The sequence below is a fragment of the Euprymna scolopes genome, chromosome 19 (genome assembly GCF_053919585.1).
Source record: "Euprymna scolopes isolate OS-2025 chromosome 19, ASM5391958v1, whole genome shotgun sequence".
In the NCBI taxonomy this organism is placed as follows: domain Eukaryota; kingdom Metazoa; phylum Mollusca; class Cephalopoda; order Sepiida; family Sepiolidae; genus Euprymna; species Euprymna scolopes.
The window spans coordinates 140,578,704-140,592,399 of NC_136500.1; the positions used below are offsets into that span (position 1 = coordinate 140,578,704).

The 13,696-nt window shown below is 33.6% G+C and overlaps 1 protein-coding gene across 9 annotated transcripts in view; it reads right to left on the reverse strand.

Moving 5' to 3' along the window:
- Positions 1 to 297: 297 nt before the first annotated feature.
- LOC145240008 (protection of telomeres protein 1-like) overlaps positions 298 to 13,696 on the reverse strand; it is a 96,127-nt gene continuing 82,728 nt past the window's right edge. For 7 of the 9 annotated variants that reach the window (XM_080103608.1, XM_080103606.1, XM_080103607.1 and 4 more), the window contains 3 exons: positions 8,905 to 8,999; positions 6,558 to 6,649; positions 1,160 to 1,491 (listed from right to left, as the gene is read on the reverse strand). In XM_080103608.1, the coding sequence (XP_079959734.1) occupies positions 1,285 to 1,491; positions 6,558 to 6,649; positions 8,905 to 8,999 (394 nt within the window). In that variant the 3' untranslated portion in view covers positions 1,160 to 1,284. Of the gene's footprint in view, positions 891 to 1,159; positions 1,492 to 6,557; positions 6,650 to 8,904; positions 9,000 to 13,696 lie in introns of those variants that run through there. The other 2 variants (XM_080103613.1, XM_080103612.1) reach the window with 2 other exon arrangements.

Here is a 13,696-nt window from a genome sequence, read left to right on the forward strand (position 1 = left end):
AAACAGGCAATTGGAAGAGAGTTCCACAGTCGTGCACTTCTAAGAAAGAAGCTCTACTCATGGAATCTACGCTTGGATTTAGGCACAGATAAAGAGTGGGAAAAATTGATGACAATGGTTTCAGCCAGACGGGTGTTTTTCATGAAAGCTTGGCGAGGGGGGATCAGAGATTGGAGCTCAGACGAGCAGCTGCCATGGAAATAACGATAAAACAAAGACAGGCTTGCAACGTAAAGAAAAAAATTTCAATATTTAAGAAATATTTTAATGGTATTTTTATTAATACTTAAAAAATAATTTAACGGCATTTATTTTGATTTTATTTTTAATATTTTGACACAGATTTTTACTGGCAGAATACAATTTTCAAGGATTTTTCAAGGTAATAATAGAAATAAGGCCTTTCCAAGGCAAAAGTGAAAATTGAAGAACTTTTCAAGTTTGTATGAGCCCTGGCAGACTTATTAGTAAAAAAATAGGAAGATAACGTTATTACTTTTGAAATGGACCAAACGTTATATGCAGGAAATAAAACTGATGCGACATAAATGGTGGAGCCAGTGACTATGTTACAGGAAGGTAAATGGTACTTGTACAGTTTAATAAAGATATTAAAAAATGAAAATATTGAAAAAAGTTTGAATTGTAAGTATCCGTTATGGAATGAAGTTCTTAAAAAAAAAAAATAAATAAATCACTTAATTTCATTAAGTAGTTTTTGTTTTACAGCGAAAAAACAATTTGTTATGATACCGAGCAAAAGGTTTGATTTTTAGAAAGAAAAGATAGTTTTAAAAATGGGCAGGGAATGTTGAGTTATCTCCCCGTGATGTGTTCAAAAACTTCAAAGATGTCTATCTTCAACATGCTGTGATAAAAACGTTTTTCCGCTGTAAAAAAAAAAGAAAAGAAAAAGAAAAATTACTCGATCAACTTAAGTGAAATCAAAATTGGATTCGTACAATATAACCTTTTTGTTTTCGATATTTTCATTTTTTAATGTCTTGATTAAAGTGTACAAGTGCCAGGCAATTAAATATAAAAATTAAATTCACAAAAAACCTTTATTTTATTTTCATAAATGTTGAATAAATATATATATTAAAAAAAAACAAAAAACAATAAAACCAAAAAGAAACAAGTCATTTATATAACATTATTGTGTGAAGTGTTTTTGCAGACTGGATTACCAGTCAAATATTTTATTAAAATATATTTTTTGCATAATTTACAAAAAAAACAACAAAAAAACAAAAAAACAAAGAAAAAATCGTTTCTCGATTTTTACGTAACAAGGACGGTATCAAACAATTGATAACAAACCAGAGAAGTTTCTCGATTGAAATAAGATTTGATACAACATTCCATTATTGGCCTTTGCGACAAAACTTTCTCAGTAGGGCACATCAGATGGAGGAAATCTAATAGACGATTGTAAGCATCTTTGTCATTTATAACCGTTTGGGGAGTTAAACCATCAAAGAATTTGACCTGGATAAAAGAAAGACAGCAACGATTTGAGAAAAGGTGGTACAAGAATTTCAACCATTTTATCATTTACTCTTCAAGATTAATAAATTTATGATTTGTGTTAATAAACTTGGAGGTTTTGTGTTTTGGAACATGGAAGTCTTGTATATATAATCTCTATATAAATAAAATGAACTCATTTTTTCCCGTCGGATTTTGACCATAATAGGATTAAAAATCAAGATATTTCATGCAAATATAATATGCACAAACGGCAGAACAATATCTGAGGTGTGTTATAGGCTTATTATTTCTCAAATTCCTCGATAACCTTAGATTTCTATACTTTTTCTGCTGAGAAGTCACGGCCAAAATCGTTTAAGATCAATGGAAGTGGTAAAATATTTTCTCTCTAATAAATTCCTCCTCCCCCTGCCACCACTTAACACCGTTTGGGGATCGTTCACAAGGAACAGTTGAGAAGAGAACACCGGTTTGGCTTCGTAGTTCTTTCATGTGAAGTTATTTAAAATCACTAAACTAAGCTGCAGTGCTCTGTGGCGTAGTGGTTAGCGTGCTGGACAATTCACATTATATTTTCACGTTCGCGCCGACCTACCGTAGTCGTTTTTTTTTTTTTTTCCTAAACAACTGGAATGGACTTTTCTTGGTGGCCGAACTGTTAACGTTGCAGATGTTTTTGTTTTTTTCACACTTTATTTTCCTACTTTTACTCATGACTCCGGGTTTGATCCTTCCTACTTACCTACCATAACATTTTTTAAAATTCCCCACCCCCCATCCCGGAAACAAACACTCGGGCAACGCCGGGTACCCCCGCTAGTAAATATATAAAAGTCACTTTGTGTGTGTGTGTGTGTATGTGTGAGTTCCTTCCTCATAGGTTCTGAAACGGTTAAGCCTATCTTTTGCAAATTTCACACAAAGCTAATTTATATATCTGGCAGTGTTCTTAGATAAGTTTTGTACAGAAATTCATCCGATAAGTAAAAAAAAAATCGAAAAAATCCAATCTTAAAAATAGCTTTTCTCTCTTATAGATAAAAAAGAATAATTTTTACAAGGATATATTTTATGTTACAACAGCCAAGTGTGATAATAAAATTTCAGCAAATCATTTTTTCTTACAAAAAAACAAAAAAAAAACACAGATTTATTATAATCTGGAGATATAGCTTAATTATAGACCATTCGACTACAGATCGAGTGATCCTCTGTTAAAGCCCTGGTGTGCCTCACCATTTTATTTAAATTTCTTCTCATTAATAAGTTCCATTTACGATAAAAGAAGATGTACCATTTAAAATTGCCGCAAATCATTTCTTCATTTGCACATTTAAAAACTAAAAATAAATCAGAAGTGACTTTTCCAAGGCATTCATCATCAGACCCAAATATCAGCTGACATGTTATTGTAAACAAACACAGACGCAATTTGATGAATGACATTATCATTATTCCTCGTAATATATAATAATCAATAAAGGATTGATTCTATAATAATACATGCGCAATCTGCATAAATTAAAATATCATGTTTAAGCGTATTGTACTTGATTAATTTATGTGATTTTTGGAATATGATATTTTCGCTTTGTCGTGGGTATGTACATCATACAGATTTTTCGACATATGATCAAACAAAGTAGTCCTGCGGGTTCAGGTCATAGGAGGAAGGAGGGCAGTGAGAGAAGGATTCAAAGTCGTAGCACCCCTTCTGAAGCCAAGCTGGGGGTCTCTTTGGACTTGTGGGCTGGCGCCAGGTCCTGCTGCCACACCCAGGGTCTGCTTGCAGCTACCTGATTGCACTAGGAGATCATCACACTCTTTATCACATTCAGATACACTTTGGTGTTGACTTTCCAGCTGATTTTGGAGATGTGAGATGGTCCACACTTGAAATCACGCCAAAGATTATAACTGTGGCAGCTAACTTTGTTTTCATCACCTTGAGCCCGTCCCTGTTATTCATGGCAATCCAGCAAGGCATTTTGAGGTTGCTGGCAATGATCCTGTTGTCATAACTTGGATCGGTAGAGAGCATGAGTTGTACAGTGGCACATCCCTGATCTCACTCGTTGAACATTGTGTCACTTTCAGACATGATAGAAAGCTCCTATCACTCTTGGGATATGTACACAACTGGCCAACTAGTACATGGTTTGCAACAAAAAAATAAAACTAGTTTTCATCAAACGGAAATGGAATCATGTTGTCTTTTCTAGGGTGTCAATTTTATCGTTCCACCCTGGACAATATACCACAGGACCTATTATTCACTCCTATACCAGAAATAGGTCTACACAGACACCCTATCAAACTATCTCACTGTTGATTTTAATTGAACTGGACGAGAGCTGTTTTCTCTATCAGAATCCTTTTACCAAAGAAAGTGTTGCTTAAAACAATATATTTTAAAAGTCGATTGAAAAATATAAATATAAGTATAATACATCATCTACAGTATAGTTGCTAGAAAAGCGGGAAACTTGTTAAACACAAATTTATTTTTACAGAGAATAACTTTTAGAAAATTTTTCAGTACTTGTACAGTTTAGTCAAGACATTAAAAAATTAAAATATCGAAAAAAGGTTATATTGCACGTATCTGTTATGGAACAAAGTTCTCCGGAAAAAAATTTCACTTAATTTCATTCAGTAGTTTTTTTTTTTTTTTTACAGCGAAAAAACAATTTGTTATGATACCGAGCAAAATGTTTGATTTTTAGTGTTTTTCCGCTGTAAAAAAAAAAACAAAACAAACTACTCGATAAAATTAAATGAAATTTTTTTCTGGAGATCTTCAGTCCAAAACAGATAGATACAATATAACCTTTTTTTGATATTTTCATTTTTTAATGTCTTGACTAAACTGTACAAGTACCATTTTTTAAAGACTAATTTTATAATACTCTCAATACTTGTTCAAAATGTCATCTGTGCAAACCGAAAAGTGAATAACCAGACACAATAAAATTTAAACAACGAAATTTAAAATCTCAAATTTCTCAATTTTCGAGCAACTATGCTGTATTTTTCATTTAAAATTCAGCTGTCCTTCAGTATTTATTTCAGATTGTTTGGTCATTGTTCTCTCCTGGTGATTACAGTTGCAGATATGGCATAAGACACGTCTTGCTAGATATGGGTGTGTACCTCCTTGTGACTTTTTTGAAGATAGACTTCGTAGCCTAGTGGGTGATGCCCTTTTCTCTTCCCTGCAACCTCTCTCCCACAGAAGAGACGTTGTGGGCCTGTTGCTGTTTTATTGTTATTTCCATGGGAAGTGCTCGTCTGAGCTCCAATCTCTGGTCCCCCCTCGCTCATCTTTCACGAAAAACAACCGTCTAGCTGAAACCACTGTCAATAATTTTCCTCACTATTTATCTGTGCCTAAATCAAAACGTAGATTCCATGAACAAAGCGCCTTTCTTAGAAGTGCACGCCTGTGGAACTCTCTTCCATTTGCCTGTTTCCCACCTGACTACAACTTGGATGTCTTCAACTCTAACATAAACAAGTTCCTGATGAACCGCCCCCTTAAGTAAGACACTTTGTCAGATCTCCATTACTAACGATTACTATGTATTGTCCCATTGATTACTGTACACCAATAACCCTTATCCCTGAGTGGCCTCCAAGCCTTGATAAGTGGTGACTTCAATGTAAAAAAAAAAATATCCAGAAAACAAAACTCAGAGTTGAGGAAAATGGATCTATAGTTAGAAAGTATATAAAGTGAAATTGTTTGCTTTTCTAGCAACAGGTTTAATAGTATTACTGCTTGTGGTGATATTCCCTTTTGTTTATAATGCCCTGTTCCAGTCTGTTGTATACATGTTAAATTTAATTACTTTCATTGTTTAAAATTACATTCAAGTTTATTTCTCACATACAAGGTGCCTTTGATAAGTTTCCACTTTTTTCATATGGGCATTTTTATTAATAGTACACACATTAAACTCTAGTCCTCTTAAAAGTAATCTCCTCTGGCTGCAACGCACTTGTTGCACCATTCCAACAACTTCTGGAAGGCTCCAAGAAGAAATAATTTGTTAAAATTTTATTATGTTCCTTGACCAGTTTAACGTAAAATATTCACCCTGTAAAGATTCTTCTTCCTTATCTATAAAAGAAGAAAGACTATTTTTAAGCTCTGATTTTTTTCGATTTTTCGATATTTATCAGATGAATTTCTGTACAAAACATATCTAAGAACACTGTCAGACATATAAATTAGCTTTGTGTGAAATTTGCAGAAGATAGACTCAACCATTTCGGAACCTACTGTAGCAGGGAAAGGGAGAGGATATTTTCTGTTGTAATGTCTATCTCATTACATGCACCTCTTTGTCTGTATCTATGTATGTGACCATGATACATCTAGTGTGTGTGCATATACATATACGATAAAATTCACTTTTTCTTTCTGTTATCTTGGTCTTCTCTGGGATGCGATTCTTCCTGTCACTGGTCGATGGTGAGCTATAAGGAACATCTCAGATGACGAAAACATAACAGTGATTTTTCTGGCATGGATTACTTTATTTTGTCTACGAGTGAACTGGGGGAAGTCATCATATTGTTGACTCAGGCTTTTTTGCGTTTCTTTTTTGATACATTTTTGCGTCCAACTCGACACATCTGTTTCGTCCAAAATCGGAAGCCAGACTGCACTTGCATGCGAGCAAAAAGATATCTTACTCTCTTTCTTTCAGGCTCTCTCTCTTTCTTTCTTTCCATGTTTTCTTTCATATGAATCGAATCATCTATTTTAGGAGCCAACGCTGACTCTTACTACAGCGTTTGACATGCGTCAACAGCTGAACCCTTTGAACTCTTTTTGCACTGTACAACCTGTACAACAAAATTACAATTTTTAACATGCTGGTATAACCCGGGATAGATTACATATCACTGTGAGGAACTCCCGCACACACACACACACACACACACAAAAAGTGACTTTTATATGATAGTAGAGATATATATAAATCATTTCAGACCCGGTCATGACCGATGGAATGAGAACACTCTACTCATCATTGGAACAAAATACTACTTACTGCTTCTTCTTTCCATAAATTTACAATCATGTAGCCCGAAGAATCGCCGATAAGCAACTTTAGCTTGAAAATATATTGTAAGTAAGGCACAACTGAAAATTAAATCAGAAAAAGCAAATAACATTAATAAAACTCAGTTATCTCTCTTTGTTTATATTCTTCTCTAAGAAAGACTAAAATGCTGACATCTTTTTGATTCACAATTGTAAATAAAAAATGGATGCGAACCAAAAGGAAAATCATGCATTTATTTATAAAAAAATGAAATGATCCCGTCTGTCCCTTTAACTATTTGTAAATTAAAAAAATGAAATGATCCCGTCTCTCCTTTTAACTATTTGTACATTAAAAAAATGAAATTATCCCATCTCTCCCTTTAACTATTTGTAAATAAAAAAAATGAAATGTCCCGTCTCTCCCTTTAACTATTTGTAAATTAAAAAATGAAATGTCCCGTCTCTCCTTTTAACTATTTGTAAATAAAAAAAAAGAAATGATACCATCCCCTGCTTTCCTTTAATTATTTTTAAATAAAAAATATGAAATGACCACCGCCACTTCCACCCTTTAACTAGATTAAAAAAACAATTATGAACATTATGTACTTATGCAGTATAAGGACTTTTGCTATTGTCCAAGCGGTTTATGGAAAATGCTGGCAGATGTTTAAACTTAATTGAAATACAAAAAAAGAAAACATTTGTTTGTTATCATTGACCTATTATAAAAAAAATTCTAAATATTTATCTTAATTTGAACAAAAAATTTAAAAAAGAAGTGTTTGTGTGATAAAAAAAAATCATGCAACTTTTTTTCGACACCTTCCAGTATTTTACATAAACCGCATAGACGATTCCAACAATATTATTTACTCTTTGGAGTGGGGAAATGGGGGTAGCATGCCAGAGTAGATAAAATACTTTGTAAATTTCGGTTGTAAGTTACACTCTTCTGGAGGTTGAAGTGTGAGCAATCCTCAAAATACAGTTGCAAATTACTTATGATTTCTAAGTTTATTTTGACAACCTAGCTTGTAGGGTATGGCGATAAAGAGACGTGGTTAGTGCATGGCGTGGCGTGGCGTGACATGGATGGTGGCAAAGGAATGTGATCACACACATGTGGTCTGCGTTAACTTGTCTCTGACCTGTTGACCCAAAACAATCCGTTTTTATCGTCATTTCATAAATCAGAATTTCCATGGTTTCCTTTGTCTAGGATTGACATCAAGTTCTGGGACTTATTCACATCTTTGTTCCATTCGCTGTTTTTGGGAGTCGGGTGTTTTCCAGGATCGTCCGATTCAAAACCCATTCATGGCAAGTGCATGAACGAACTTCAATCTATGGTCTCCGTTGTCAAACTTTTACAAAAAAAACACTCAACTAGCTACAACCACTATAAACAATTTCCCTCACTCTCTATTTGTGCCTAAAACTAAATGCAGATTCCATGAACAAAGCTTCTTTCCCATAACTACCCAACACTGTTCCGCTGGCCTGCTTTTCAGTTGAATACTACATGGTAGCCTTCAAATCCAATGTAAACAAGTTCTTGTTGGGCTGTCCCAATAAATAATCAAATTTTACACCATTATACTATAACCTTAAATTCATTAACCCTTATCCTCAAGTGACCTTCAGGCCTTGATAAGTGGTGACTACCAAGAAAACAAGTGAAGTATGCATGGTCCCCTGTGAGTGCACAGTGAATGAGGCATAAAAAAAATGACTAAGTTCAGCATTTGCCCCCCCCCCTTTAGCCTCAAAAGTCTCCTGGGAACATCAAATCCTGGTGAAAATGAACAAATGGTGCAGTTTTAGGCCATAACATATGTGAATTTCATTTCTACACCATGCAAAAAAGAAATGACTAAGCCCATTATTGGACCCCCCCCCCCCTCACCCCCATTTGGGGGGGGGGCAACTGGAGTTTTTCCGGAAAATCTGTTCTGTTACTTTTTTACTCATATCATGTTTAATGTTTGTGCAAAATTTAAAAAAAATTCCAAGGTGTAGTTATTGAGAAAAGTGTGGACAGACGAACGGACAAGGGTGAATTTACAGGTCAACCCTCCTTTTGTCGAGGGACCAAAAAAAAAAAAACAAACTCAGTACTATCTGGCCATAACCCATCAATGTGACATTTCTGCTTTGCTAGGGGTACATACATCATGCAGATTTTTTTTATTTTTGATTTATATATAGAAGGAATACTGCACAAGAACCTAAGGGGCATCTATAAAGAAGGCCAGCAAATGCAACGGTTGAAATGTTAAAAATGTAACAACTATGATTAGAATAACAGTTTAACTTTAAACAGATCAGAAATATGGTAATCGACTTACCTATTTTGCTTGCTTGGCAATCAGGACATGCAGGGCCTTTGGCAAAACTATTTGGCAAAAAGTAATTCTTATATTTTGCATTGTTCGAACCAACACTACAAAATAAAAAGACAAATATCAAGTCAATACAACTAGAAAAAAAAAAACAGACGCAGCCTGCGTGGAGGGAGGTGTGAAAAAAAAAATGTTTAAGTGAGCAGTAAAATAATTCAGTTTTTGTTTTAAAAGGTAAAAAATCCTATTACGTAAGTCTTGAAATAAAAAAAATAAATAAAAAGGAGCAGACAGGCAGGATCGAACCTGTAATACAAAAGAGGAAAAGAAAGTGAAAAAAAAAACCCCCACGGCTACCATGACATACATTTTCGCTGCCATTCAAATTAAGTCTAGTCATTGCAAATGCGTATGATGATTTTGCAAAAATGTTGACAAAAAAAGTGACCCCCTCCTTGTACAAAACTGCCCAGTTGAAAGTGAAGGAATGAATGTTTTTGGCCAATTTTTCGATAAGTGTCAACCGAAGGATCGTGGTTTAAAATGATACTGATCTCATAAGGATCCGTTGCGTGTGTGGAAAGTTTTAGCAAGACATGCAAATACACATGCACACACATATTTTGCCCTTTAATATTAGACTAGCATGTATACTCAGCGTTCCCCGGGCCGATATAAAATTTAATTTGGATACACCTGCTATACTAAGGATATTGAGTACTTTCATTGATACCCCCACAACGATTTCTAAAATAAAAGAACGGATAAAAACATGAAAATGTAATCGCCCCCAAAAAGATGTACATGACAACCTCCCCACCAGATATTTTGGCAGAAGGAATATGAATAGAAGAAGCTATTTTCTGGATGTTGAGAACTTTTTGTTGCCCGTGCGCTAGGACCTCCCCCCCCCTCCCCAATAAAATAAATAAATGAATCCATCAAAACAATTTTTCTTTCAATCAAAATAGCAAAGAGTGCCCATGCAAACGAAAAAAAAAAAAAGAAGAAAACAATGAGCTGCATCAGCTGGGTTCAAACCTGAACCATGAAAGAGGAAACACTAACACACAGACAACTTTTCTTTTATTATTATTATGAAATATGATATTTTGTTATTATTATTATTATTATGAAATATGATATATTATTATTATTATTATTATTATGAAATATGATATTTTGTTATTATTATTATTATTATGAAATATGATATTTTGTTATTATTATGAAATATGATATTTTGTTATTATTATGAAATATGATATTTTATTATTATTATTATTATTATGAAATATGATATTTTATTATTATTATTATTATGAAATATGATATTTTGTTATTATTATTATTATTATGAAATATGATATTTTGTTATTATTATTATTATTATGAAATATGATATTTTATTATTATTATGAAATATGATATTTTGTTTTGTGCCGTCATCATAATTGAAAACTAGCAACCACATCAGTGTAGTCACAACTAGTGTTATTTTAGTTTTTCTTTCTAGAATAGTTGCTCTACCAAAGCTTTAGAGTCTAGTCTACCCTAGTATTTAACTAATAAGTGGAAAGGCTGGATGAATTTATAGTGATTACATGATTAACATCTATTTTTTTTTTGTACATCTAATCTCTTGTATAGTGATTTGTATACGGTAAAGGTTAGAGTTAGGGTTATGTACCAAAGACGGGTGTGATTAAATGCCATAAAAATTGGTACAAACCTGATTTTGTGCAGCTTGTAGTGTCTGGTGGCAGACAAAAATAATTAAAAAAAAATGGTTGCTAATTCTCTTTATATGATGGTGGTCTCGTGAAGTAACAAGATTTCTCATCACCTCATATGCAAATGAGATGTTATCGATTTGAATAAAACCCCTCGGTTTTCAGAGATAAAGCAAAATCAGATTTTTGGAGTGTGTTGAATTTAACCCCGGAAATTGTTAGTTGAAGGTGCAGAATAGTTAACAATTGATTATTTAACCGCAACGGGTAATTAACTGTGACATGCTCATACTAATATTTGGTTGTTTCATATGTTATAGGAAATTCCACCGAAACAATATCACAAATTAGGCTTAATTTATTTAAAAAATAATGATGATATTCAGATGCTGATTCATTATCGTTATTTCAATTGGAAATACGAGCCAGCCTTCTTGGCCTGCCTTGATAGAGTTCAAAATAGACTTCGTAGCCTCGTAGGAGATGTCCTTTTCTCTTCCTTGCAACCTCTATCTCACAGAAGAGATGTTGCGAGTTTGTCTCTGATGTATCGTTATTTTCATGGAAAGTGTTCGACTGAGCTTCAATCTATGGTCCCCCCCCGCCAAACTTTCACAAGAAACACTCGTCTAGCTGTAAACACTATCAATAATTCCCCCCACTCTTTATCTGTGCCTAAACCTAAACGTAGATTCCATGAACAAAGCTTCTTTCTTAGAACTGCACGCCTGTGGAATTGTCTTCCGTTTTCTTGCTTTCCGGCTGACTACAATATGGTTGTGTTCAAGTCCAACGTAAATAAGTTCTTGATGAACCGTTCCATATAAGTTATCAACTTTACCAAATTTTCATTACTAATGATTACTATATTGTCCAATTTCTACTGTACACTCTTTAACCCTTATCCTTGAGTGGCCTCTTGGCCTTGATAATGTGGTGATGCCTATGTAAAAAAAAAAAAAAAGAAAAGAAAAAAAGTCAAATGCAATGGGCCAGTCTGCATAGCCATCAAACCATAATGACCTCAACCTATTTTTACATAAAGATTTGGACTAATTAAAGTGTTTAATGAAATTGTTTTACTAGTAACATTTTAAACTTTCATTGGCAATCACACTACATCTTCGAAACCTCAACAACAATACTTCTTCATGTCTTCATGTTTGCATGATGAATATGTACTTGCAATAACCCTTATCCCTAAGTGGCTTCCGGGCCTTGATAAGTGGTGACCACTGTGTAAAAAAAAAAAAAAAATGATGAATATGTACACTATAATGATTTTTCTGTATTTACAGTATTTTTGATTTGTAATTAGGTTAAATTCTAAATAAGAACCAAATTTATTTTATATTTATATAAAAAATATGGTAATTTTTTACTTATTTTCTTCAACCTTAACAATCATCTTGAAAATGATTTTTATAGATTTTCTCGTGCGCATGTTTGTTCTATACTGCAATCATATAATGTCTATCGAAGTGTCATGATGTATGGGAATAAAACCTGGTCAGTGAGAGTTGAGAACATGTGCTGCATGGAGAAAAATAGGTGTTTATTAGTGTTGGGATGATTAATCGGAATTGGAATCGAGAATTGGAACTTTTTGTAGTATTGGAATCGGTATTGGAAAAAATTTGTGTCTATTTTCTGATGCCAAAGAGGATTCCTTTAATCATTTTTTTTTTATTTGATTTTGTTTAAAAACAAAATCTTTAAATGCTGGTATTAATAATAAAAAAATTTTTTTTATTGATTTTAAACTACCAGTAAAACTAAAATCTACAGATCAGCCCAACTCCCTTCAACTAGTTTGTCTTTACATTCTAGAAAATATATGCACAGTTTAATGTGTTTTTGCAGTAATTGGGGAAAGAAAAACAACTTTGTAGTTAAATATTTAGAGTTTTGTAAAGAATTGAAATCAGAACTTGTATTGGAACTAGGAATTTAGTACGGAATCATTAATTGTATTGGAATTGGGGAAAATATTGGAACCATCTTATAGTGCTTGTATAGTATTAGTCACAAGTAAACATCGCATTTCAAATAAAAACACTTTTTTTTAAAGGCGGCAAACTTTAAATTAAAATACATGACAAAAAAATATTTTTATTATACAAATATGTGATTTATTCCAAAGATTAATTTTCGGCATTTATTATTAAAATACAATTTCAGGTATATAGCTTCTGCGTATATGATGTAATCTAGAGGGCCAATTTCTACAAAGTCTATGCATTAAATTAGGCTGCACTCTGGCATTAACATGTTGAATGTTGTCTTCCAAGTTGTCTATTGTGTCTGGTTTATCAGTGCAGACAAGGCACTTTACATATCCTCCCATAAAATAATCTAATGCGATTACATCGCACAAACTAGGTAGCCAGTTGACAGTTCCATTTCGTGAAATTATTGGTTCATGAAATGTTTTAAAATGATTTTTAAAATAAATTTGCACTATTTTCAAATGCTGCTTGGGTGTCTGTCTGTTTATGATGAATTGCCAAACCAAGCTGAAGTTAAAATAACCAATAGCTGCCAAATCTACAATTAAAGAAAATAGTTGTCAATTTAAAAAAAAAAATGTTTAATACATATGTAAACGAAAATCCTTGGAGATGGTTTTACGAGAATCCTTGGAGACAGTTGTACGAGAATCCTTCGATTGTTGGATGTTATTGAGTCTCTTTGTTGCCTTTTTTTCCTTCCTTTCTTTTGTGTTACAAGCTTTATGCAGCCTTTAGTATACCCTCCTTCATTGCTTGGAAACAATTTACTGAACGCTAGCTCGAACTGGGCGAAATGGTGGATGTTTACCTGGCTGATTTGAGGAGGCTGGCCATACTATTTGATGGAGTAAATGACTGCATACTAGAATGCGCCTTTTTGGCGGGTCTTCCAGATGGCACCAGTCAGCTACTGCGAGCATTTTCGAAGCTTAATCAGCTTGGACTGGACGAATTACTAGCCAGAGCCTGAAACATTTTGAAAGACGCAGGACCAGCTATAAAAGCACCCGAATCACCAACAGAGGGCCGAAAATGCTACAGATGTGATAAACC